Source organism: Pelophylax lessonae (assembly GCF_965119305.1).
Source record: "Pelophylax lessonae genome assembly, chromosome: 2".
Taxonomy (NCBI): domain Eukaryota; kingdom Metazoa; phylum Chordata; class Amphibia; order Anura; family Ranidae; genus Pelophylax; species Pelophylax lessonae.
This window is the reverse complement of record NC_138769.1, coordinates 397,713,232-397,737,152: the sequence shown is the minus strand read 5'-3', so window position 1 is coordinate 397,737,152 and position 23,921 is coordinate 397,713,232. Positions and strand designations below refer to the sequence as shown.

The 23,921-nt window shown below is 41.5% G+C and overlaps 1 protein-coding gene across 2 annotated transcripts in view; it reads right to left on the bottom strand.

The window, feature by feature from the left end:
- TMEM132E (transmembrane protein 132E) overlaps window positions 1–23,669 on the bottom strand; it is a 622,727-nt gene extending 599,058 nt beyond the window's left edge. Inside the window, exons 1-2 of one of the 2 annotated variants that reach the window (XM_082247159.1) lie at window positions 23,629–23,644; window positions 22,263–23,439 (exon numbers count right to left, since the gene is read on the bottom strand). In XM_082247159.1, the coding sequence (XP_082103285.1) occupies window positions 22,263–22,374 (112 nt within the window). In that variant the 5' untranslated portion in view covers window positions 22,375–23,439; window positions 23,629–23,644. Of the gene's footprint in view, window positions 1–22,262 lie in introns of both variants that reach the window. The other variant, XM_082247158.1, reaches the window with a different exon arrangement.
- Between the last annotated feature and the right edge of the window lie 252 nt (window positions 23,670–23,921).

Genomic DNA, 23,921 nt, shown 5'->3' with positions numbered 1-23,921 from the left:
TGTACCCCTAAAAGGCTAGATGAGGAGTAGGGGGGGTATGGAACAGGCAGCACCCTCAAACCTTCAGAAGTATGAGATGAACCCCAACAACTTGGAAAGGTGGATCTCTCTCACACGTACCAACACAGACTATCCCCCAATTTAACTGATCCCCAAAGGTTTTTGATTAAATAGCGGAATAGAAAATATGATCCAAAAAAAGTGTATGTATATCACACGTACACAACCACACTAGGCCCCAATTACTATTGTTTGTACCCCTAAAAGGCTAGGAGTAGGGGGAGTATGGAACAGGCAGCACCCTCAAACCTTCAGAAGTATGAGATGAACCCCAACAACTTGGAAAGGTGGATCTCTCTCACACGTACCAACACAGACTATCCCCCAATTTAACTGATCCCCAAAGTTTTTTGATTAAATAGCGGAATAGAAAATATGATCCAAAAAAAGTGTATGTATATCACACGTACACAACCACACTAGGCCCCAATTACTATTGTTTGTACCCCTAAAAGGCTAGGAGTAGGGGGAGTATGGAACAGGCAGCACCCTCAAACCTTCAGAAGTATGAGATGAACCCCAACAACTTGGAAAGGTGGATCTCTCTCACACGTACCAACACAGACTATCCCCCAATTTAACTGATCCCCAAAGGTTTTTGATTAAATAGCGGAATAGAAAATATGATCCAAAAAAAGTGTATGTATATCACACGTACACAACCACACTGGGCCCCAATTACTATTGTTTGTACCCCTAAAAGGCTAGATGAGGAGTAGGGGGAGTATGGAACAGGCAGCACCCTCAAACCTTCAGAAGTATGAGATGAACCCCAACAACTTGGAAAGGTGGATCTCTCTCACACGTACCAACACAGACTATCCCCCAATTTAACTGATCCCCAAAGGTTTTTGATTAAATAGCGGAATAGAAAATATGATCCAAAAAAAGTGTATGTATATCACACGTACACAACCACACTAGGCCCCAATTACTATTGTTTGTACCCCTAAAAGGCTAGATGAGGAGTAGGGGGGGTATGGAACAGGCAGCACCCTCAAACCTTCAGAAGTATGAGATGAACCCCAACAACTTGGAAAGGTGGATCTCTCTCACACGTACCAACACAGACTATCCCCCAATTTAACTGATCCCCAAAGGTTTTTGATTAAATAGCGGAATAGAAAATATGATCCAAAAAAAGTGTATGTATATCACACGTACACAACCACACTAGGCCCCAATTACTATTGTTTGTACCCCTAAAAGGCTAGATGAGGAGTAGGGGGGGTATGGAACAGGCAGCACCCTCAAACCTTCAGAAGTATGAGATGAACCCCAACAACTTGGAAAGGTGGATCTCTCTCACACGTACCAACACAGACTATCCCCCAATTTAACTGATCCCCAAAGGTTTTTGATTAAATAGCGGAATAGAAAATATGATCCAAAAAAAGTGTATGTATATCACACGTACACAACCACACTAGGCCCCAATTACTATTGTTTGTACCCCTAAAAGGCTAGATGAGGAGTAGGGGGGGTATGGAACAGGCAGCACCCTCAAACCTTCAGAAGTATGAGATGAACCCCAACAACTTGGAAAGGTGGATCTCTCTCACACGTACCAACACAGACTATCCCCCAATTTAACTGATCCCCAAAGGTTTTTGATTAAATAGCGGAATAGAAAATATGATCCAAAAAAAGTGTATGTATATCACACGTACACAACCACACTAGGCCCCAATTACTATTGTTTGTACCCCTAAAAGGCTAGATGAGGAGTAGGGGGGGTATGGAACAGGCAGCACCCTCAAACCTTCAGAAGTATGAGATGAACCCCAACAACTTGGAAAGGTGGATCTCTCTCACACGTACCAACACAGACTATCCCCCAATTTAACTGATCCCCAAAGGTTTTTGATTAAATAGCGGAATAGAAAATATGATCCAAAAAAAGTGTATGTATATCACACGTACACAACCACACTAGGCCCCAATTACTATTGTTTGTACCCCTAAAAGGCTAGGAGTAGGGGGAGTATGGAACAGGCAGCACCCTCAAACCTTCAGAAGTATGAGATGAACCCCAACAACTTGGAAAGGTGGATCTCTCTCACACGTACCAACACAGACTATCCCCCAATTTAACTGATCCCCAAAGGTTTTTGATTAAATAGCGGAATAGAAAATATGATCCAAAAAAAGTGTATGTATATCACACGTACACAACCACACTAGGCCCCAATTACTATTGTTTGTACCCCTAAAAGGCTAGATGAGGAGTAGGGGGGGTATGGAACAGGCAGCACCCTCAAACCTTCAGAAGTATGAGATGAACCCCAACAACTTGGAAAGGTGGATCTCTCTCACACGTACCAACACAGACTATCCCCCAATTTAACTGATCCCCAAAGGTTTTTGATTAAATAGCGGAATAGAAAATATGATCCAAAAAAAGTGTATGTATATCACACGTACACAACCACACTAGGCCCCAATTACTATTGTTTGTACCCCTAAAAGGCTAGATGAGGAGTAGGGGGGGTATGGAACAGGCAGCACCCTCAAACCTTCAGAAGTATGAGATGAACCCCAACAACTTGGAAAGGTGGATCTCTCTCACACGTACCAACACAGACTATCCCCCAATTTAACTGATCCCCAAAGGTTTTTGATTAAATAGCGGAATAGAAAATATGATCCAAAAAAAGTGTATGTATATCACACGTACACAACCACACTAGGCCCCAATTACTATTGTTTGTACCCCTAAAAGGCTAGATGAGGAGTAGGGGGGGTATGGAACAGGCAGCACCCTCAAACCTTCAGAAGTATGAGATGAACCCCAACAACTTGGAAAGGTGGATCTCTCTCACACGTACCAACACAGACTATCCCCCAATTTAACTGATCCCCAAAGGTTTTTGATTAAATAGCGGAATAGAAAATATGATCCAAAAAAAGTGTATGTATATCACACGTACACAACCACACTAGGCCCCAATTACTATTGTTTGTACCCCTAAAAGGCTAGGAGTAGGGGGAGTATGGAACAGGCAGCACCCTCAAACCTTCAGAAGTATGAGATGAACCCCAACAACTTGGAAAGGTGGATCTCTCTCACACGTACCAACACAGACTATCCCCCAATTTAACTGATCCCCAAAGGTTTTTGATTAAATAGCGGAATAGAAAATATGATCCAAAAAAAGTGTATGTATATCACACGTACACAACCACACTAGGCCCCAATTACTATTGTTTGTACCCCTAAAAGGCTAGATGAGGAGTAGGGGGAGTATGGAACAGGCAGCACCCTCAAATCTTCAGAAGTATGAGATTGTGTTCACTGTACCCCACAAAGATTGAGTTCACTGCACCCCACAATGATTGTGTTCACTGCACCCCACAAAGATTGTGTTCACTGCACCTCACAAAGATTGTGTTCACTGTACCCCCCAAAGATTGTGTTCACTGCACCCCACAAAGATTCTGTTCACTGTACCCCACAAAGATTGTGTTCACTGCACCCTAAAAGGATGTTGTTCACTGCACCCCACAAAGATTGTGTTCACTGCACCCTAAAAGGATGTTGTTCACTGCACCCCAAAAAGATTGTGTTCACTGTACCCCCCCAAAGATTGTGTTCACTGCACCCCACAAAGATTGTGTTCACTGCACCCCAAAAAGATTGTGTTCACTGTACCCCCCAAAGATTGTGTTCACTGCACCCCAAAAAGATTGTGTTCACTGTACCCCCCAAAGATTGTGTTCACTGCACCCCACAAAGATTCTGTTCACTGTACCCCACAAAGATTGTGTTCACTGCACCCCAAAAAGATTGTGTTCACTGTACCCCCCCAAAGATTGTGTTCACTGCACCCCACAAAGATTCTGTTCACTGCACCCCACAAAGGATTTTGTTCACTGCACCCCAAAAAGATTCTGTTCACTGCACCCCAAAAAGGATTTTGATCACTGCACCCCAAAAAGGATGTTGTTCACTGCACCCCAAAAATGATTTTGTTCACTCCACCCCAAAAAGATTGTGTTCACTGCACCCCACAAAGATTGTGTTCACTGCACCCCAAAAAGATTGTGTTCACTGTACCCCCCAAAGATTGTGTTCACTGCACCCCACAAAGATTCTGTTCACTGTACCCCACAAAGATTGTGTTCACTGCACCCCAAAAAGATTGTGTTCACTGCACCCCAAAAAGGATGTTGTTCACTGCACCCCAAAAAGGATGTTGTTCACTCCACCCCAAAAAGATTGTGTTCACTGCACCCCACAAAGATTGTGTTCACTGCACCCCAAAAAGATTGTGTTCACTGCACCCCAAAAATGATTTTGTTCACTGCACCCCAAAAAGGATTTTGTTCACTGCACCCCAAAAAGGATGTTGTTCACTCCACCCCAAAAAGATTGTGTTCACTGCACCCCAAAAAGATTGTGTTCACTGCACCCCACAAAGGATTTTGTTCACTGCACCCCAAAAAGATTGTGTTCACTGCACCCCAAAAAGGATGTTGTTCACTGCACCCCAAAAAGGATTTTGTTCACTGCACCCCAAAAAGATTGTGTTCACTGCACCCCACAAAGGATTTTGTTCACTGCACCCCACAAAGATTGTGTTCACTGCACACCAAAAAGGATTGTGTTCACTGCACCCCAAAAAGATTTTGTTCACTGCACCCCAAAAAGATTGTGTTCACTGCAGCCCAAAAAGATTGTGTTCACTGCAGCCCAAAAAGATTGTGTTCACTGCAGCCCAAAAAGATTGTGTTCACTGCAGCTCACACACAGAAAAATGGATGTGGATCACTGACACCTGCCTATCTCCAATCCCACACCACACAGCAATATCGATTGTAGTTTGTAGAACACAGTTTCCCTAAAATTCAGCAGACTCTGTCCCTAACAGGATTGAGAAGAGATCGTAGACCAGGATTGAGTGCAGATTCACCCCACCCCCCACACAGCAATATCGATTGTAGTTTGTAGAAGACACTGACCCTATAATTCAGCAGACTCTATCCCTAAAATGCCTACAACTCGCCCTGCCTAAACACTCCGACCTGTCCCTCAATTCTATCCGGACACAAATGTTTTTTTCCTGCCTATCTTTCCCTAATCAGCAGCCAGCACATTGATGTGTGCTCTGTCCCTTAGCTAAGCAGCAGAATGACGCTGCTGCGGCGGCTGCCTCGAACTTATAAAGACTTGGTCACATGCTTCAGACGGCCAATCACAGCTACTAAGACATTTGCAGGCATGGCTGGGATGGCTTAAGGCACACCAGTTAAACGATTGTTGATTGGCTGTTGAAAGCCCGCCATGAAAAGAGCGCCAAAGCATGCAAAACCCGGAAATAAAACGACCGAACACGGATTTTTACCCGAACATACAGTAAAGTGTCCGTGTCCGTGTTCGGGTAAAAAAAATCCAATTATTCGGTACGAACACGAATAATACAGTCCGTGTTCGCTCAACACTACTAATAACGGTAAACAGAGAAGTAGCAGACTGATGAGCTCATCTTTCTGTCTCCTTGTTCTCTCCTCCTATCAGCATGTTTCTTGCCAGCACATTATCAGAGATCTGCTCATTGTGTTTCTTCTCCCTCTTGCAGTACGGATACTGCTAAATAGAGGATTAAAACTAATAATAATCTATACAGTACATGGCTGCATGTTTTGCTATATTTTTCTGAGTTCAGCTTTAACCAAGTTCTCATCTCTACTATTACGTACTACACATGCCAAAGGGACATCCAATAATGATTAGGTAATAAAGGGCTCTGCAATCTGGAAGCCAGGTTTATGCTATTCATTTCATGGTCTCTGATAAGGAACAAAAGGGTAGGGGCAATAGTTGGTCATGCAATATCAATACCATGATCACCCATTTGAAAACGTTAACAAGTGGACAGATTTGTCGAACACATTTTAGCAAACTTATATAGCTCAGGACGTAATAAATCTGATAGAAAATATTCCACTGTATCGATCAAAAACAATAGGGTGCTGTAGTCATAATGTTTGTCTTAAATTTTTGCACTCATAGCTGTACAGCTTATGACAAGCTAAGCTCAATAATACTTATTATATTAGGTGGTGCACACAAATAACATGTTCCTTATTTAGACCTCAGAGTGGCCTCTATTCCTACATGTTCAAATCTCAGATCAGACCCAATTATCTCAGATCCACCCCGATGCATGCTCTTTAGCCCTCTGATCAGCCCCAATATATGAACTTTAGTCCTCTGATCAGCCCTAATACATGCACTTTAGCCCTCTGATCAGCTCCAATGCATGAATTTTAGCCCTCTGATCAGCCCCAATATCTGAACTTTAGACCTCTGATCAGCTCCAATGCATGAACTTTAGCCCTCTGATCAGCCCCAATATATGAACTTTAGCCCTCTAATCAGCCCCAATGCATGAACTTTAGCCCTCTGATCGGCCCCAATGCATGAACTTTAGCCCTCTGATCGGCCCTAATGCATGCACTTTAGCCCTCGGATCAGCCCCAATATATGAACTTTAGCCCTGTGATCAGCCCCAATGCATGAACTGTAGCCCTCTGATCAGACCCAATGCATGAACTTTAGCCTTCTGATCGGCACCAATTCATGCACTTTAGCCCTCGGATCAGCCCCAATATATGAACTTTAGGCCTCTGATCAGCCCCAATGCATGAACTGTAGCCCTCTGATCAGACCCAATGCATGAACTTTAGCCTTCTGATTGGCCCCAATGCATGAACTTTAGCCCTCTGAACAGCCCCAATGCATGCATGAACTTCATCCTTCAGATCAGCCCCGAAGCATGCATGAACGTCAGTCCTCATTACAGCCCCAATGCATGCATAAACTCCAGTACTCAGATCAGCCCCAATACACAAACCTCAGCCCTCAAATCAACCCCAATGCATGAACTGTAACCCTCAGATCAGCCCCAAAGCATGAACTGTAGCACTCAAATCAGCCCCAATGCATAAACCTCAGCCCTCAGATCAGCTCTAATGCCTGTACATTTAGACCTCAAATCAGCCCCAAACCCCATAGTAATTATTCTAGCTCAGGTTGGATAATTGTAGAAAACCGGCAACAACTATCTGCCTTCTTTTTGTCATGCCCCCTAACTTTCAAAAAAGTCTCCTCACTCTGTGGCTTCCACATTTCCACAGCTGTACGGCTGCTTCCAGGATGCCAAAGTCACGCCAAGAGCTTAAGCCCCCCCCCCCACACACACACATTACAATCTGATTGTACAATTCGCTTTAGATCTACCAAGCAGTATGTAGTGCAAAGGCCTGACTGATTGGATATCACTTGAGTGGATAGCTTATTTAGGCTGTCATTATGTGATTACATAGTTTTGGTAGATCTAAAGTTGATCATACAAAAATTGAATGGTCAAATTGTAAGGCGTACGGTTACCCTTGGTCACAGCCACCACTAGAGGTATTGCTTTGCTACCAGACAGGAAGAAGAGTCCTCAGTTCAGGAGAGGAGACCAACAATCACAGCAGGTGCCATTGAAAAAGGCATTGTGTGCCCACCTGGGCATTTGTGCCAGGAGTTGCCCAACAATACACTTCCAGATAAGATCATCATACCACTCAATTTTCTATACTGTCTATATAATATCAGAGTAGATACTGATTGGCTGCGAGACTTGGCTTTGTTCTCCAAAAAGTCACAGGACCAGTTTAAGGATGAGCTAAAGCTCGGGCCAAGCACTCTGAAGCATGATGTACCCACAATGTTTCCTTAGTGTAGCAAAAAAAAGAAAATTATTAAAAACGTGTCAGTTCCTTTTTTTTTCGGCTTCAGTAGCCATCTTTGATCAGCTCAAAGTGATCTACTGTTTGTCCATAACAACAAACAATAGATCTCTGTTATAAGTATTCTATTGCTGCACAGGTGCATGAGGAGTGCTGGAACAAGTCACCTATGACCTAATCCAGCTGTCCCTCCAATGAAGAAATAAGTTTAAAATATCAAAATTAGGATGTGTGCAAAATTTGCAATTATATTACATTTTGTCTACTTGGCCCTAAATCAATTTTATCTTAAAGCTGAAATCCAGGAAAAATAATACATTGACAGCTAAAATATGTATATGTGAGCCAGGTAATCTGCAAAATGATTTGTATTTTTGCCCACCTAGCCCTGAGATCCATACAGCTCTGCCAAATGGCACAGCCAGTCTGGTGACCTCACTTGCCTTTCCAGCAGTTAAGCAGCATGTTTGGTCACCTCCCCCAACCTGTGCTTAGACAGTTAGGTAATAGGAGAAGACTACCACCACCAATCAAAATGTCCCTTGTCACAACATATACTGTAAATGCAGGGCAACTGATTGGCTACAAATGCTGCCACTACCTCCCATAATCTGAGTGCTGCTCTACAGGAGATATGTTATAAATATGTTATAACTGCATTGCTGTTTTTTTTTTTTTATCTGCCTGGACTTCAGCTTTCCTGTTACACTAATATACTTTACAAATTCTATATCTCGCATGTCTCAGAATGTAGCTAACATCAAAAAGGAAAACATCGTTTCTAAATTGAATAGCAAATTCTGACTTTGAGCTTAATCATTTCATACATGTTATCCTTGTGGTCACAAGACGTTGTCAGTTATATTTTAGAGTATATATGCAATAGTCATGCAAAATATTGCAATTGGAAAATGTACTGGAAAATTAATTTGTTTGCTCTCTTTTACATAATTAAAACTCAAAAAGTTAAAATAGATGTATGTACATCTACTATTGAAAAAAATGGTCTGGCTGCCAAAAAAAAAAAAAAAAATTACCAGGGTGAAATCCAACATACTGTATCTTCAGAACAAAAACATCTGTATTTGTGAAAGGAAAGGGGCTCCGGAACTAAACTGGTTAAATTATTGCAAAGAACCACAATGTACTATCATAAAATAACTGACATCTGGCGTTCTCAAAAGGATAACCCACAGCAACCAGTTTTTAAGTTATTTTGTAATTTAAATGACTGCTCATTGTTACTTTTTAAGTCTGCCTCTACAGCGTACTATGGGTTAATAAACTCTGTGTCAATGCTTAACTTAATTCTTGCACGCAGATCTAACAGCAGCTACACAACATAGTAGTACTGTATAGTATTTGATATCTTTGCTCCTGGGCACTCTCAAATAGCTCCTGGATGCTCCCTATTGGACAGTGGTGTTATTGCAGCAAGCATGTACTGTAGATCTTATTTTAAAGAAACCAGGTCTACCATAGTTGACCTCCTTCTAAAAATGATAATTCCCTGGCTGTCATATTCATCTATTGGCTTCAATATGTCTCAAGCCGATGACCCAGAGCAAGTATGCAGATAAAAAAGTCACAACTAATGATGTTCTTGTTCTGGGTCAGTGAGACTGAGTAGGGAAACCATTGATTCAACTTGACATCCAGACACCTAGCATTTTTAAGAGAGGTCAAACTCTATACAGGCCTCTTTTCAGGCAGTATAAATCTCGCCATCAAAACAGATCAAATACAACAGTAAATTAATTTTCTAGGATAATATAGTAATGTAGCCTATATTATTTTATATTGTATATTATATTGTTAAAAAAAATATTATTTTTCAATATGATTAATATTGTACACTTTATTAATATGCAATCCAAAAACAATAATCTAGTTTAAAAAAATCTAAAGAAGTCATACTCAGACAATTTTTTCAGACAATAAATGTTTTAAGGAAAAGGAATTGGCAGCACTCCAGGTTGAGTCAAAATCCAGATTTATTGACTGGACATCCAAATATGACAATCGTGACAAGGTAGACGCGTTTCACACACTGACTGTGTGCTTAATGATTAAGCACACAGTCAGTGTGTGAAACGCATCTACCTTGTCACGATTGTCATATTTGAATGTCCAGTCTTTAAATCTGGATTTTGACTCAACCTGGAGTGCTGCCAATTCCTTTTCCTTTATCAAGTTTTCATGGAGGTGAGCCGGGGCATGCACCTGTGTGAGTCATCAGGCAATTACACCACCTTGAGCAGTGAGTTCTTGTCTCTTCAATAAATATTTAAACATTTAAATATCTGTGGATGTACATATTGCTTTTCTAGTCTTTTCCTATAGCAAAGAAGTCAAGCATTCTACTTTGACAGTCTCCTTTAAGTGCATTTGTCTTTATAATTGACTTTAGGGTGGAAGGGGTTCTACTGAACAAGACGGCCCACACTGACTGTTAGCACCCTCAGTAGCAATAACTGTTTAGGTCTGGTATGCCTTATACAAAGCCAGTTTCGTCTGTTTCTCCAGAAATCACAGGAATTGATTGACAGACATTTATTAGGCTCACTGAGCTGCACATTAACTAAAGTAGATATTCAACTCATCATGTAATTATAATGAACAATAGAGAACCAAATCACAAAGGATTTCTCATATGTCCTATTTTATTCCTAGTAGTTTTAGAATTCATAGCTAATAAAGATCTCCTCTGAGCTTGAAAACATTTTTTCAGTATTCGCTTGTCAACATGCTGTTTCTCAGCAAAATCTGGCCATACATGTTTAAAATCTAAACTATATGATGTCTATACAACTAAATCAATTGATATCCTTTCAGGCTGGCCCTCGCCCTTCATAATTGTAAATTATAATAATTCTAAAGCGAATTGCACAATCTGAATCAGCAGTTCACACAAAATTATTATTTCTCGATTTACTGTCGGCTCTGTCCCACGACGTAACTGTACATAACTGTATGGCGTAACTACTGTAGCGGGGGGGGGCGCATGCCCATATACCATCCCCTAATCATACCTTCCCTTTTCTTCCCTTCTGCTCTGTTCAGCCACAGGAAGCAAAAAGAAAGTCCCGTATAAGCTATGAGTCAGGGAGTCAAATTTTACACAGGGCTATGGACTCCTTGTACGATATCACTGACTGACCCAGCCCAATCACATAGGGTGAGACACATGCACCTCCATTAAAAAGTTTGTTCACCAAAAAATCAAAAAAATATTCTATCATTTTAAACGAATCCAATTTGAAAAATATCTATTTATGTTCCTCATATACCTGTAGGCCATTCCTACATGCAGTGAAGCCTGCCACAAACATTTCTGATATTTTTCACAGCTCCATTCTGTCCTCTCGCGAGGATGGATCAGCTGTTAGGGCGAGAACCCCCTAGAAGAAGCCACGTGAGTGAGTGGTGTAACACGTAAAGGGGGAGTCATACTTTGACTCATACTTGATCTGGATGCTGTGAGACCCTGTTACTCTGTTATATCATAATGCTTCTTTTTAACTGAATAAATGTAAGTACAGTAAAACCTTGGATTGCGAGCATAATTCGTTCCGGAAACATGCTTGTAATCCAAAGCACTCTTATATCAAAGCAAATTTCCCCATAAGAATTCATGGAAACTCAGATGATTCGTTCCACAAACATTTATTCAAAAGTCCTTCAGTTTATAGTCCATATAAAAAGATTATAGCATTGCGAGAGGTTATATAACCATAAAATGTCCATCCACAAATAGCCGCTTCCACAAGGGGATTATAAGCAAAATCCAGCAGGAGCTACAGAGTATGAAAGAGAAGAGAGGCGCCTCTAAGTGTAGCAATATGGTTCCATTTAATGAAGGTACAACATTTAGCAACTCGCATGGTTGATGAATAAAATAGGCACATCTAAGTATGCAGGCATTGGGGGTAAAGCTGTCCACATAGACTATCTTCTGCACCGCCGACTGCCAGTCTGTAATCCTGACCGGGAAGACCACCCTGCAGTAAAGCGATCTGAAAGCGAGGGGCAGCATGGAAGGGATGACGTAGATGGTGGTGTGGAGGACGGTCTATGTGGACAGCTTTAGCCTGGATGCCTGCATCCTTAGATGTGCCTGTTCCAATCATCAACCATCTGAGTTGCTAAAGTTTGTACCTTCATTAAATTTAACCATATTGCTACACTTAGAGGTGCCTCTCTTCTCTTTTCTACTCAGCTGTGACTTGAGGCTACTTGTATATCAAGACATCGCTTGTAAACCAAGTCAAAATTTATTTGAAAATTTTGCTTGTCTTGCAAAGCGCTCTTAAACCAAGTTACTCTCAAACCAAGGTTTTACTGTACATTTCTTTAAGCTTGGCTGGTATGCTCTTATGCATTTTAACTATGATACTGCACTACTAGAGATTGTTTCCTTTATCCTGAGAGTTCTGTGGAGTCATCCCAGAAGATTTATCATCAGAGGAGGAAGTGAGCAGAGGACCTACTATCTGGTGTACAGGATTGATTACAATTATGCTGTGTTCCCTTTGAGGATCCCCTGGTGACGGAGTACACTTGTTATAGGGTGGAACACATATTGAAATATGAAGAGACACTAGAGCACTTTATGTGTGGACTGTTGGGACTTTATCTATTACCTAAAATGTGTTTTCCAATGTATCAATGTTTTAGCAATTTTATAGCACAGGAGTTTATTGTTACCCAATATTTATGTAAGTCACAATTTGCTTGATTCAGTTCATTGGATGACTGAAGGAGAAAAAACAACTGCGCTAATTCAAAAAAAACAAAGCAGCAGCTTCAAGTGCGACTGACACCCCAAGAAGAAAATATATAAATAAAGCTGCGCTAACAAATGAAACAGTCCATGTGAATGTCCATAAATGAAAGGGAAAAATGATGACCCTTGTGCAGGTACCGCTTACCAGATTCCAATCATTAAAGAGCCAAGAAATTAAAGGCAGAGTCTTCAAATGTGGAACACAGCAAGCTTCATAGGGCTCCAATGTAAATCTCCTCAGTGGTATATGAATAGAAGGAGAAAAACAACACCATAGTGTAAACCAGTAACAAAAATGGGAAAAAAATGCGTTGTGACTTGTGCGGGTACCGCTTACCAGAAGTAGCAGATACTGTAGCCAAAATGATGGGAACCGAATCCACAGACCTCAGAAGGCAGCAACCCGTACCATGGTGATGCAGGTGTCCAGGGATACGTTTAAATGAGGAAAAAAAAGGCAAACGCCATAGCGTAAAACCATAAAACAAACGATGATAACACCCAAATAGTGGTAACTAAAAATCCAATAGTGGTGAATAGTGACAGCCACCACCGAAGAGGGTAGGTTCCCTTATTGACTGTACCAAGAAGTTTAAGCAGGTAGTGAGATAAACCGCTTACTAGATAGACTAGAAGGTAGACATATAATAGAACCTAGAGGGCACCAGTGAGAATGGGTACTCTTACCAGCTCCAGATATTAATTGAGCGGGGGTTCAAAGTGACGCTGGACAACACTCCTGATAGCGCTCGTCAACCAGACTTTTCCAGCTCTTTTCGGAGGTTTTCCTGCTCTTCATCTGATAAAGTGTCCTTTAATGTCTCAACTGCATCTTCCCCTTCTGGTACACTTTCAGGTTTCAGCAAATCTTGCAGTTGAGACATTAAAGGACACTTTATCAGATGAAGAGCAGGAAAACCTCCGAAAAGAGCTGGAAAAGTCTGGTTGACGAGCGCTATCAGGAGTGTTGTCCAGCGTCACTTTGAACCCCCGCTCAATTAATATCTGGAGCTGGTAAGAGTACCCATTCTCACTGGTGCCCTCTAGGTTCTATTATATGTCTACCTTCTAGTCTATCTGGTAAGCGGTTTATCTCACTACCTGCTTAAACTTCTTGGTACAGTCAATAAGGGAACCTACCCTCTTCGGTGGTGGCTGTCACTATTCACCACTATTGGATTTTTAGTTACCACTATTTGGGTGTTATCATCGTTTGTTTTATGGTTTTACGCTATGGCGTTTGCCTTTTTTTTCCTCATTTAAACGTATCCCTGGACACCTGCATCACCATGGTACGGGTTGCTGCCTTCTGAGGTCTGTGGATTCGGTTCCCATCATTTTGGCTACAGTATCTGCTACTTCTGGTAAGCGGTACCCGCACAAGTCACAACGCATTTTTTTCCCATTTTTGTTACTGGTTTACACTATGGTGTTGTTTTTCTCCTTCTATTCATATACCACTGAGGAGATTTACATTGGAGCCCTATGAAGCTTGCTGTGTTCCACATTTGAAGACTCTGCCTTTAATTTCTTGGCTCTTTAATGATTGGAATCTGGTAAGCGGTACCTGCACAAGGGTCATCATTTTTCCCTTTCATTTATGGACATTCACATGGACTGTTTCATTTGTTAGCGCAGCTTTATTTATATATTTTCTCATTGGATGACTGATTGATTGATTGTTCACTATTTAGCAGCACTATCGCAACTTTTTTCTTTACTGAGTACAAGAGAAAGTAACACCTTACTTTCCAGCGTCACCGGTGTGCATAATGCTCTTCACTGAGCAGGTGAGCTCAGTGACTGCAACAGGAGAAAGAATGTCGCAGCTGCTGAGGTCATCTGTAGCAACATGAGATAATGCTGCACATGTGCAGGCACGGGAGGACAATGTTGGCTCCTGTACCACTAGGGGGCACTCATCCTAACAGCTGGTCTGCTGTAGAGAGAGGACAGCATGGAGCTGTGAAAAATATGTGAAGCGTTTGTGGCAGGCTTCGCTTTATGTTGTACAGCTATCTGGATTTTGGTTTAGCTTAGAATTATAGAATAGTGTTCATTGACTTTATAGAGTATTTTTTTTAAAAATGACCTTCCAGTGCCAAATGCATAAGCAAGGGATCAATATATATATATATATATATATATATATACACAGTATCTCCCAAAAGTGAGTACACCCTTCAAATTTTTGTAAATATTTTATTATATCTTTTCATGTGACAACACTGAAGAAATTACACTTTGCTACAATGTAAAGTAGTGAGTGTACAGCTTGTATAACAGTGTAAATTAGTTGTCCCCTCAAAATAACTCAACACACAGCCATTAATGTTTGTGTGGCCCAGTCTCCGAAAGGAGGGGATCATGCTCTGCTTCAGTAATGTCACAGTACATATTGGAATCCAAGGACCCCTCAATGAACTGTAGCTTCCCAGTGTCGGCAGCACTGATGCAGCCCCAGACCATGACACTCCCACCACCATGCTTAAATGTAGGCAAGACACACTTGTCTTTGTACTCCTCAACTGGTTCTTGCCACACACGTTTGACACCATCTGAACCAAATAAGTTTATCTTGGTCTCATCAGACCACAGGACATGGTTCCAGTAATCCATGTCCTTAGTCTGCTTGTCTTCAGCAAACTGTTTGTGGGCTTTCTTGTGCATCATCTTTGGAAGAGGCTTCTTTCTGGGATGACAGCCATGCTGTCTTATGGTTTGATAAAGGGGCCCTCCTGTCTGCCCTGAAACATGCAGCCACATCCCCTCCACTTCTTGTCATCACCCAGCTGAGAGAGGTGCTGTTTGGAGCTGCAGCCATCTTGTCAATTCTGGAAGCTGCTAATGCTTATGTTCCAGCCTGAATTCTGACACTTCTTTCAAGAACTCTGCTTCGACCAGTCCCATGCCTGCTGAGCTTTGCAGCCTCGCGGTGATCCTATGGAGGTCTATATGGGTCTATGACAAGCCTTGATCTACTTCTATCTAGGAACACCTGTGACCACCGGGACGGAGCTTCACTCCACGGAATAACAGGAAGCCATACATTTGGGGGAACGTTCAGATTATATGCTGCTGTTGGTGAGAGAGAGAAACCCAGAGGCTACCATAATACCCTTTTTTCTGATTCCATCTGGTAAGAGGCTATTTACTCTTGACCATACACTAGGTGGGCAGAGCTGGTCTTTCTACATCACTGCACCAATGTTTTTTGGAAAAGTATATTGCACCTTATTTTTACCCGTCTGGTAAGGGGAACACCTGCACAATTTAAAGCATTTCATTTCTTGTTACAAGTTCACCTGTTGTAAATTGGGATCTTCACTGAAGCACTGGTGTGATTGTTACACTAAAGGACTTTTATGGTCTTTTATATGGATTTTTGTTGTTAAAGATCACACCTTATTATAGTTTATTGGTTTGTACACCCATTTATACACATTGTTTAATGTATTTACACAGTTTATTTAGCACACTACCAATTTTATTCAGCCATGCAGACCAATTTGATGCAGTGTGCAGCGTATGGTCTGAGCACTGACAGGCTGACCCCCACCCCCACCCCTTCAACCTCTGCAGCAATGCTGGCAGCACTCATATGTCTATTTCCCAAAGACAATCTCTGGATATGACGCTGAGCATGTGCACCCAATGTCTTTGGTCAACCATGGCGAGGACTGTTCTGAGTGGAACCTGTCCTGTTAAACCGTTCTATGGTCTTGGCCACCGTGCTGCAGCTCAGTTTCAGGGTCTTGGCAATCTTCTTATATCCTAGGCCATCTTAATGTAGAGCAACAATTCTTTTTTCAGATCCTCAGAGAGCTCTTTGCCATGAGGTGCCATGTTGAACTTCCAGTGACCAGTATGAGATAGTGAAAGCGATAACACCAAAAATGAGACCTTGTAACACTAACGAGTCACATGAAACCCTGGGAGGGAAAATGGCTAATTGGGCCCAATTTGGACATTTTCACTTAGGGGTGTACTCACTTTTGTTGCCAGGGATTTAGACATTAGGGCTGTGTGTTGAGTTATTTTGAGGGGACAGCAAATTTACACTTCTGTGTCATTTCTTCAGTGTTGTCACATGAAAAGATATAATAAAATATTTACAAAAATGTGAGGGGTGTGCATCTATATATATATACTGAGGAGGGGAGGATGATCAAAACAAATCTGTTACTTGTCCTGGATGGGCAAAACACAAGTTTGAATTATAATTTTATTTCACTATTTAGATACAGGTAAAAATGAAGGTAAAACTTAAGGGAACTTGGTCTTTTAAGGAACAGGGGGCTTTTATTACATTAGGACACTGTTAACCGGTAGCAGAACTAAAGTAAATGTTTAACCTAAAGTTTTTAGTATTTGGTCTATTTCACTTTTTAAATATAGTTTATACTTGACATAGTTATGCAACACACAATTTCTTTTATTTCATTTACTTCTTAAGGAGGTGTCTTTAAAGTGATCCTGTGCTTGCCAAGGCAAGTAAAAGCAATAGGTTTACTTAACTGCTTTCATGCCCAGCAGCACATACTCACCTTTCCATCATTCCCCCATTCCCCCACTGCAATAGTTTAGCAGTCAGAAGAGAAGTACCCAGCACTTTAGGGGATAAGGGAGCACACGAGCTGGCCACACAGAATTTTTATTCGAACATTTGTAGAAAAATCGTTTGTCAGAACACTCTTTCTTGCCATCATTGAATCAACTAATCTAATTTGAAAGTCCTAAAATTCTATTTAGACCTGATGTTTGAATTGAATCCCAAATGTATTCACCAGGTTTCATTACAAAATGTATGATTTTTCCCAAATGAAAACCTAGAAATTCATTTGTTTGAGAAACATTTTCAATCCTGCTCCTTCAAATGTCCTCATCACTGCAGCTGAATACAAACATCACTTTTATTTCGCTAATCAATAGAAAATTGAAAGTAGCCCAGAAGTTAAATCAGGCTCTTTCAAACAAAGAATGGGGGTATGTTTGCATATCTGTTCATAAGGGCTCAATTCATTGTGGCGGTTTGAGAAAATGGGTACCAGATATTTTTTCGTTGATACAGAACCCCTTTCAGGCTTCATAAACTTTACCCTACTGCTTCCAACCTCTGGTGAAGATGCAGAACAGAAGTCAGTGTGGTGGTCGTCAGCCCTTTTGGTCACAAGTACACAGTATAATCTAGAGAGTTACCTCTTACAGCCTAGACTACACCCCGGCGCAATTTCTATTGCACCATACCTCCCTGATGAAGACCGCATAACATAAATCTTTGGTGATGTGTATATTAAATGCAGCCAAACTCTGTATTCCATACCACTGGCACTCCACAATCACTCATCGATATGCGAATGGTTTCATAGGATTAACCACATGGAGGAGATGGAAAAACGGAATCAAATCTCACATGACAGGATGTCCAAATTCATAAAGACATGGCATTGTTGGCTTGATTTCAAGGAGTCCGCTAAGTATAGGTATCTTACGTAGTAACATCCAGGTTAGTTTGACAGAGCAACTGGAAATAATCAGTTCACTTTAAATTCTTCTCCCCGGGGCCCTTCCACTATGCTTGAGGTCCTTGACTAGGTGGTCATGCACTTGATGATGGCACCTATTTTTTTTTTAGTATCTCTCCCTTGCCCCCTTCTCCCCCTCCCCACCCCTCTTTATTTATCTTCTTATCATACTTTTAGGTTCCTTCTTTTCTTTTCAATCGCCCTTTTTTACACTCATCGGTTTCCATTTGACGTTAACTCGTCTGATACAGATGAGTCCTCTTTGGTTCCCGATGGAAGTCTTATGTTTGATTTATGCTAGTCATGAATGTATTTACCTTATGCATAAGAGTTTGCTTTCTGTATATTTAATCTTTTGCAATGAAACGTTTATGAAACAAGAAAATTGAAAGCATGTTCCAAAAATGAAAATTTCCAAACCACACATTCTACTGGTGCAATCTTCTTCCCCTGGGATATCTTGGTACTTGGCGATTGGCCACTGAGGCACCCATGACTGCATGATCACATCGGAAGTGGAAGAAAGTCATTAGCTTTGTGAACACTTCAAGTCACAGTTTGGAAAGGTAGCTGAACATGTGCTGCTGGAGAGGTTGGCAATTAAACTGAACCTGTGGCTTTATACTGCTTGGACAAAGCACAGGTTACTTTAAAATGAATGTTCTGCTTTTTTTTCTCTATTACGTGTTTTATTAGGGGGTATACTATGGATAACTGATGGACTGACCCCAAAAGCTACTTCGTTTTCACACATGGGTGTTATCCCAGATAGCAACAGTGGTGCTGGAAGCTTGAAAATAACTTGCTAAGCCATTGCTAGACTTGCCAGGCTTCACAAGTTTGTTGCACAATTGCATGCTTTGCTTGACTCCAGACCAACTTTCTAGAGTTCTGGTTCAATACTGGTTGCGCAATAGTCATCCCACCACAGAGGTCACTGTGACTGAATTTTCATGCTGTAAACTTGCAGAGCTCTTGCTGTAGACTCATCGCTGCAACTTTTCTCTTCCTAAAGACTTGCAACGCAAATTTGCTACACATTGGAAAAGATACCTACAGATCAGTGGTTTCAACTTAGTGCTAAAATATCCCCATCAGGTCATGTTTTCAGACTTTCCTTCACCTTGCATAGGTGCTTTAAATCACTATTTTTCAACCCTGGGGTGTCTTTAAATTTATTCAAGGGTGCCTTGGCAAAATCCCTTAAAATTGCCCAAAAACTGTATACAATCTAGCAAGTGGGTGAATCCTGTCTTTTAGTTACACAAAGCCACATGTTTTCATTGTGCACCATCACAGCCTTCCAGCCACTAGCATCCTAACAACCAATGATGTAATAGGTTGATAAGGAGGACATCGGGCCCCTGCACAGCATCCTCCCCTGCTCCTTTATTTCAGCACTTGGCTCACACTAACTGAGTGAGGGAGAGAAACTGAAGGAGAAGAGAAATATTGGAGCACTAATCAGTACTAGGGAGCAAAAGGTGTAGGATAAGTCATCTTTAACGTTGGGTGCCCTACAGGTGTGAATGTTGCTACATTATGTAATACAAAAAGCTCAGTTTTTTACATTTTAGAATGTAGTGCCTCAAGATTGTGCAGAATTTTAAAGGGAGCCTTGGCTAAAAAAAAGGTTGAGAAACACTGCTTTAAAATCAATGTCATCGTCTAGGTATTTATGACAGCTATTTTATCTCTTTATGTTCCAAAAACATGGCCTGTTGGGGCTACTTGAGGGATAGGTTAGAAAACATTGCTATAGACAGAACATAATTGTTGCCTATTCCAATGGTCTAGTCAGGAAACAACTACCAAAGAGAACAATCAATCCCCCTTGAGTGCACTATCCTTGACTGTCTCTAATGTTTCCCTGAGATAATGCCAGTGCTGGAGGTGTCTGCAAAAGGTATAAACATGCATGTCAATGGCTTGATCGTTACGCAGAAGAGTTGTGCAGCAACTGTCTTATGCCTATAGATACATTTGGTGGTGAACACTGGGTGTGAGGTTATGGCACAGTGTTTCTGGAATAAATTCCCACCAGAAGCACTAACTGCATGTATATTGTGTATTCTTCTTCCAAAACACAAATATATACTTGTAGCGTAATTGGTCATCATGCAAAAATTGGTTCTGCTGTGTGCAAAAATGGATCCAAATAGCAGATTTAATGAGGAAGATACACCTAACTCACATACATGCGTATTAAAAGCATAATGTATAAAGATTGCCAGGGGCCATATACTACCTACGTGTTTAGCCTTTTTATTGTATTTTTGTCTTATCAGCAGAAATGACAGCCGATCATGTCTACGCTCTTTATCATATACATAACTCAATACCCACGCCTCTCCCTAGAGAGCCAGTGTCCTCACTGACCATGTACGTCGAAGTGGATTTAGCACGGAACGACAAATACTCTGTCATTTTGAGAAGTCATTTACATTTTCCAAGTGAAATAAACAGCCAGATGACATAGCACAAACAGATTGTGCTAAAAAGGAACACATTCCGCAACAGGCATTGGTGTAATAAAATGACATTCCAGTAAAAATTCAAACATGATAGGATTTCAGCTGGGGAATTTAAAATCGAAGCAATAAAGCCAAAAGAGCTTCACCTTATCTGACTTGGATTAAAGCAGGCGTTTATTTTAAGGGTGATATCACATAGGTGATTCTACACACAGGGCTTTTGTTAATAGAAAAGGCACAGTTCTTCCCATCTGCTGAGCTGCATTAGCTCAGCAATAGACATGAATGGGGATCACTCTTTGTCACAAGAGCACGGAGGAGGGCAATCAAGTTCCAAAAACGCCACATGCAATAATTTCCCCCCCACGCTTGTGTGACAGGGAAAGTGATTCCTATTCATGTCTATGCTGAGGATCTGCAACTTAGAATAGGTTACACTTTCCTGTTAGGAAAAGCAATGAGCAATGGGTCCTATAGCTAAAGATGGACAACATTTGTCACAAAACAATTTGGCTTATTAAATACAAAAACAGTATGCAGTAAACCATTAACCAATCAGAAATCCGCTCTCATGATTTATCCACACTAAGACGCTAAAGATGATTTTTAACTGGCTGTCCAGCGTCCCTCTGCACACCTCTTTGCATTAAATACACAATAAATAAAAATATTATTAGGATATTTCATTGTTTTGTAGTCTATATGTGTTTTCCTTGCTAATTATCAATCAGCATGGTAATACACGTATATGAAAAAACGTATGCATTTTACATTTCAGTGACTGTTTTGCCCTACTCTTCCAGCTGTATTGCATTTTGCATTTCAATCATGCAACAAATGGACCTTGTAATCGCATTAACTCTTTACTTTTCTATTAGTATGCAATGCTACACACGCTTCGCTTCTTTAAATAACATTAGCAGGCACTGGGAATGCAAAGAGACAAAGCTCAACAGTGCACAAATCCCTATGCTGAGACACATCCACTGAATTTCTATTTAATTAGTATCTGCGTCTCCACATTATGTCCCATGATGTTGTCATGCTTTTTTTTTTTTTTTCTTTGTAGCCTCTGCACAAAAGAGTTAAAGGAGATCCACAGGGGGGCCACATTTACCCAAAGAACAGCATGTATGTGACATCTCACAATACACATTCGTGTCAGAGCAAAGTGCCCAGCGTTTTTTTTTTTTTTTTTGAGGACCAAGCAGAATATGTCACACCTTTAGCAGAAAAAGCTTCAAGCCACCTTTATGACATTTTTTAGAACTGCTCATGAAAGAGGCAGGAGCATCCTCCACCCGGCCTGATGATGTATGAGCAACAATGCTGCGGATTCTATAAAACATTAGCTTACAACCAGTTGCAAGCAGACACATACAGTGAGGACATATATAACCAACCGTGAAAACATATATGACAGTAAGTGGGAGATCTGAGCACCCTCCCTTAGGAACATCAACGTTTAATAGAATCACAAAGCACCAACAAAACCCAACCACACCTTTGGTGGTACCCTTGCAGGGAGCGTGGTGAATTTAAATGGAAAAGACTTCATTCTAGATGCATCAATGTAAAGCTTCTATTCAACATGTGATTCATAGACCTTCTACAGTCCCATGCCAGACATAGGTTGGGAAGAGCGTTAGTGTCTGTTGGCTGTTGGATATGACTTACCCCTGGCAGTGATGAGAATCAGAAGGCAACAGTAGATGTAGCAGTTGTCATAGTGGGCATGGTATTGAGTGAAGCTCCACAACAGCCCTGGGCATCTTCTCTTGGCAGTCATAGTGAGGATCTGGCACCTTAGTCTCAGGAGCCACAAAAGCAGTGTCCAGCTCCTATGGCAAGCTTGTGTTGTAGTTCAGCTTTAACGGTCTCCTTTCCAGTAGATTACATTCACCAACAATTTGACACACGAGCTACTCTATGCATATTGTTCAGTATGTGAAATACCTACGGGATGCAACGCATCGGTACTGACATTACATTTCATAGCTCATTCTTCTTCACTTGTAATCACTCAAATTCTGGCACGTTGCCTTGTTTTTTTTTTTTTTTTTAAAGGAATGCAGCAGCAATACCATAGCAGTGTTTTTTTGCTTTTTTTGCGCTCCGCTTAGCGCTCTTAGCAATCACATGACCATGCCGGATGCTACGCAGGGGCTGGGCATGCGAGAAACTGGCCAGTGGTGATGAAACGGCTGCATTAACCTGTTAATGAAGAGCAGGGGCACAGTTAGCATTCATTTTATTATAATCCTCGAAGGAAGTATCTGGCCATAAAAGCAGAATGGATGTAGCCACGAAAATTTCCCAAATCCGTAAGCGGTTTATAAAGCTGAGTTAAAGGCAGCTATTTAAAGTTTAGGTAGGAAAAGTTATGGGTTGTGCATTCCTCTCTGTTAGTTTCTTAGTTAATCCAGACAGCATCTGACAGGAGGCATAGCCGACGACCCCTGTAGGCTGCTGACAAATCCTGACCAGGGCAAAAAAGTAGCTTAGTTCCCAAGGCACGTCGTTTATATAGTCTGCAATGTTCAAGGGAAACAACACTTATCCAAAATCCAAACCAGGACCAATATCATCCACACCACAAGACTCTGCTCATCTCTAGGCACCCTACCCTCTTCCTCAATGAGTTGAACTGGTGCTGCCCAAGTTTTGCTCAGAGCCTTAGTAACAACCTGCAGGCGTTTGTGAAGAGAGGCACCATCGCTTCGACCAGCTGTCCTTCCCGACTCCAGATTAGGATTCCATCAACCCAGCGCGCGACGACTCCAACCTCTCCGAAAGCTTGATCTCTCTCTGTGCACTTGTGCACCAGACTGGGCTGCTGAGACAGGACTCTTAACTAAGGAGAGAGAAAAGATGCTCAATAGTGAATGACAAAGCCACAGATGAAAATGGGGGAAAAAACAAGACTTTCTATGATTTTTTATCATAGATGCCTGAAGCTAGCGTGCACAGGGTGAAGAAGAGGACAGGATGTGATGGGGAGGGAGAAGAAGAACTCAGCTTCCCTGCTGCTGCTGTCGGTTACCTCCTCCTGTCTCCAGCGCTGCTAGCTGCTCAATGACTTGGAGGAGTCAGGAGCTCCTGTGTTATATGAAAGAAGGCATCTCTGGCATCCCTTTAGATGAGCATGCTCTTTGATTGTCCCCGCCAGCCACTGTTTGCTGCATATCAGTTGCTCCCTAAGGACTGTGCTAAGGGCTGGTCACTTTTAGGGCTTCTTCACACCATGTCCATTGATCTAGAAAAGTACATAAAGCCAAACAGCGCAAAACAGAACTTGAAAGAACAATAAAGCAGACATGCATTAAGGGTCAAATT